The sequence below is a fragment of the Olea europaea genome, unplaced genomic scaffold (assembly GCF_002742605.1).
Source record: "Olea europaea var. sylvestris unplaced genomic scaffold, O_europaea_v1 scaffold2231, whole genome shotgun sequence".
NCBI lineage: Eukaryota > Viridiplantae > Streptophyta > Magnoliopsida > Lamiales > Oleaceae > Olea > Olea europaea.
The window spans coordinates 118850-121604 of record NW_019240345.1 but is presented as its reverse complement, the minus strand read 5'-3'; the positions used below and the strand labels follow the sequence as shown (position 1 = coordinate 121604).

At 34.7% G+C, this 2755-nt stretch overlaps 1 protein-coding gene across 1 annotated transcript in view; it reads right to left on the bottom strand.

Moving 5' to 3' along the window:
* Positions 1 to 722: 722 nt before the first annotated feature.
* The window catches only part of LOC111380926 (transcription elongation factor B polypeptide 3-like), a 14333-nt gene continuing 12300 nt past the window's right edge, over positions 723 to 2755 (bottom strand). Inside the window, exons 2-4 of the mRNA XM_023004602.1 lie at positions 2158 to 2386; positions 1920 to 2057; positions 723 to 1826 (exon numbers count right to left, since the gene is read on the bottom strand). Coding sequence (XP_022860370.1) covers positions 1671 to 1826; positions 1920 to 2057; positions 2158 to 2322 — 459 coding nt within the window. The 5' untranslated portion in view covers positions 2323 to 2386 and the 3' untranslated portion in view covers positions 723 to 1670. The remainder of the gene's footprint in view (positions 1827 to 1919; positions 2058 to 2157; positions 2387 to 2755) is intronic.

Genomic DNA, 2755 nt, shown 5'->3' with positions numbered 1-2755 from the left:
GGATAATATATGGACAGTGTGTTATCAATTAATACAAGAAAGGAATAACTTAAAATTAAGCAACCCGTCTATACAAGAAGAAATCTCGCATCTTTATTGCCACTGTGAGGCTTACGCCTCAAGGAGAACCCCCGTTTATCTTGTATTTTCTGGACATTTAAAAACTGGCCTTTGCAAGTGGAAGATAATGACAAAGAATGAGAAGAAACTTATAGTGACGAGGAGGGCGTTGTGATTCCCTTAAAGATCATTTAGTAGTGATGTAGTAATAAATAATAATTTTTTTTACGTGATTTCTAATTTGAGAACTTATTATTTTCTATTTTCTTGATCAATTATAGAGCTAAGTTTTTTGAATTCAATTTAATTTTTTTAAGACGATTTATAGTTTATTAAGAGCATATTTTGTATTTTATATTCTTTTGGATTACATTTTAGTTGGCCTGGAGTCTTACGCCTCAAAGCTTATGCCTTGCCCAATGTTTTGAAACCCGGACCGGACATTGACCCGGAAAGGTGAAGGGGTCAAGGGTAACCGGGGTTGAACCGCGGTGGAACTGAAACCTAAAAAAAAAGAAGATAAATAAATGTATTTTCATAATATTGTTAATTAAAATATCTGAAAAGCTTTGTAATTTTATTAATTAAAATAAGATTGAAAAAATAATAAATTACTCAATAAAATAAATAATAAAAAATCATGAGGGATACGATTTGTATTTACTAATTATTAATTAGAGAAGAGCAAAGTTAAAAAAAAAAATATTAGAATGAGATTTTTCTACAGCCACCAAAGGCAAACTTACTTGTCCCACATTGAAATCCTAGCAAAAATCCACTGAAAAGTCATCCTATAAATATTTATCCCACATCAAATGCCAAAAAGAGTGGGTCATTACCTGATAGGGCTAGTGTTTGGGCCTCTTTCAATTATAATAGGCTGAAGTGTGAAAACTTCAACTTTTATACATATAAATACAAACCGCCAAAGCCGGTTAAAACCCGGCACCGGGTTTCCGCGTTAACGATTAAGTTGTTCAATTGACCGGTTTTTTTATCCAGTTTCAAGAAAGTGGGTTTTGGAAATGAACTGAACCGAAATTTTGAACTGTTCACGGGTTTCCCGGTTCAACCCGCAGGTTCGGTCCGGTTTTAAAAACACTGGCCTTGCCTCACATATGTACCCGATTAAGCCCTTTTAAACACTGTTACATAGGTACCCAGTTAAAGAACACCCTATATACATTTAACGGGCAAAGCAATATAATAAACATTAACAATCTGTGTGCCTACTGGAACAGGAAGCAGGAAAATAATGGGTAATGAGGTAAAAGAAAATCCTATTCTATGTGCAATCAAGGACAAAAGATCCTAGACCTCGGAAAGAAAGAATACATACAGCAGACCTTGATAATACGGATTTTGTTGAGATTGAGTTGTGATTAAGCAATTTTAGTTTTAATGCAACCTCTATAAGACTACACTAAATTGAAATTCACTCTCAAATTACTCATAAAAAGGGATTTTAAAGAGGAAACACTTGTGCATGCCTTAACGCACTCCAGCAGGACATTTCAGTATTACTTGAGGCAAAGAGAAAACACATCACTCTTCAAATATAACACCAGAAACTCACACCCTTTACACAGAATGATAATTGCCAAGTTACATTAAATAATCTTGCAGTCAAATGAAGACACCTGCAACTTGTCAGTCAATGTCCATAACAAGTAAGATATATACTTACTAGCATCTTCTTTTTGATATAGCTGCCTTAATCGGTCAATTGATTTTTGTTGTGCCTCTTCCACATCTTTTGACTTTGCCTGCAGTTTAGCAACATTCATTTAAGATATAACACCAAATAGGGGAACGTCACTGATACAGATAGGGAAAAAAAAAGGAAAGAGGAGAATCACCTCGTACAATTGTTTCCATTTAAATGTTACTTTATTCTTTCTCATCCTCTCAATCACAACATTGGTGTTATGAGCACCAAATTGGCGCTCGTAAAATCTTTTCCATAGTTTATCTGTGACCAGGCTAAGATCTGTGCCCTGCAGTAACAAAGAAAGATATTCATTATTTAACATAATATTCAATTGTGAACCAAGATTTTATATTTCAAAATAGAAAGACAAATACAAAATGTCTTACTTCAGTACAATTCTCGATGTGCATCAATTGATCAAGCGTACAGTGGGGTAAAATGCGCTCTAAAAGATGAAAATCTGTTTCTCCAACATCTCCCAGGTACCTAACATTATCTATGGCCACCTGAACACATAAGTCAACTAACGACGGTACTCTCTGCATCCCCATTTCAATTCTTTTGAGAATGCAGTGTGTTCTGATTTCTGTTGCGCCTTTGTGGAGCCCGTGATAACTGGCATTATGAAAGGGAAAACAGAATCGGCATAAGCAAATCTTTGTAACACTACAAAAATCAATCAGAAGGTCCTTTGCATAAAGTTGTTGGCGGTTTCTCTTTCTATTGCATGTTTTTAAAAGGCACAAGTGTATCAACAAGCATAGCTATAATTGTTTAGTATTTCACATGCTGATAAAGATAACCCTCTGTATCCACATTGCAATTCTTTGTATAATGTTACTGCATTGTGTTAAGAACTGGCTTTATGAAATGAAAACGGAGAAAAGGAATCAGCTTTTACAAATCATTGACACTGTATAAGAATCAACCAGATGCTCCATAGCATAAAGCTCTTCAACAGTTTCTGTCTCTACTGTATTTTCC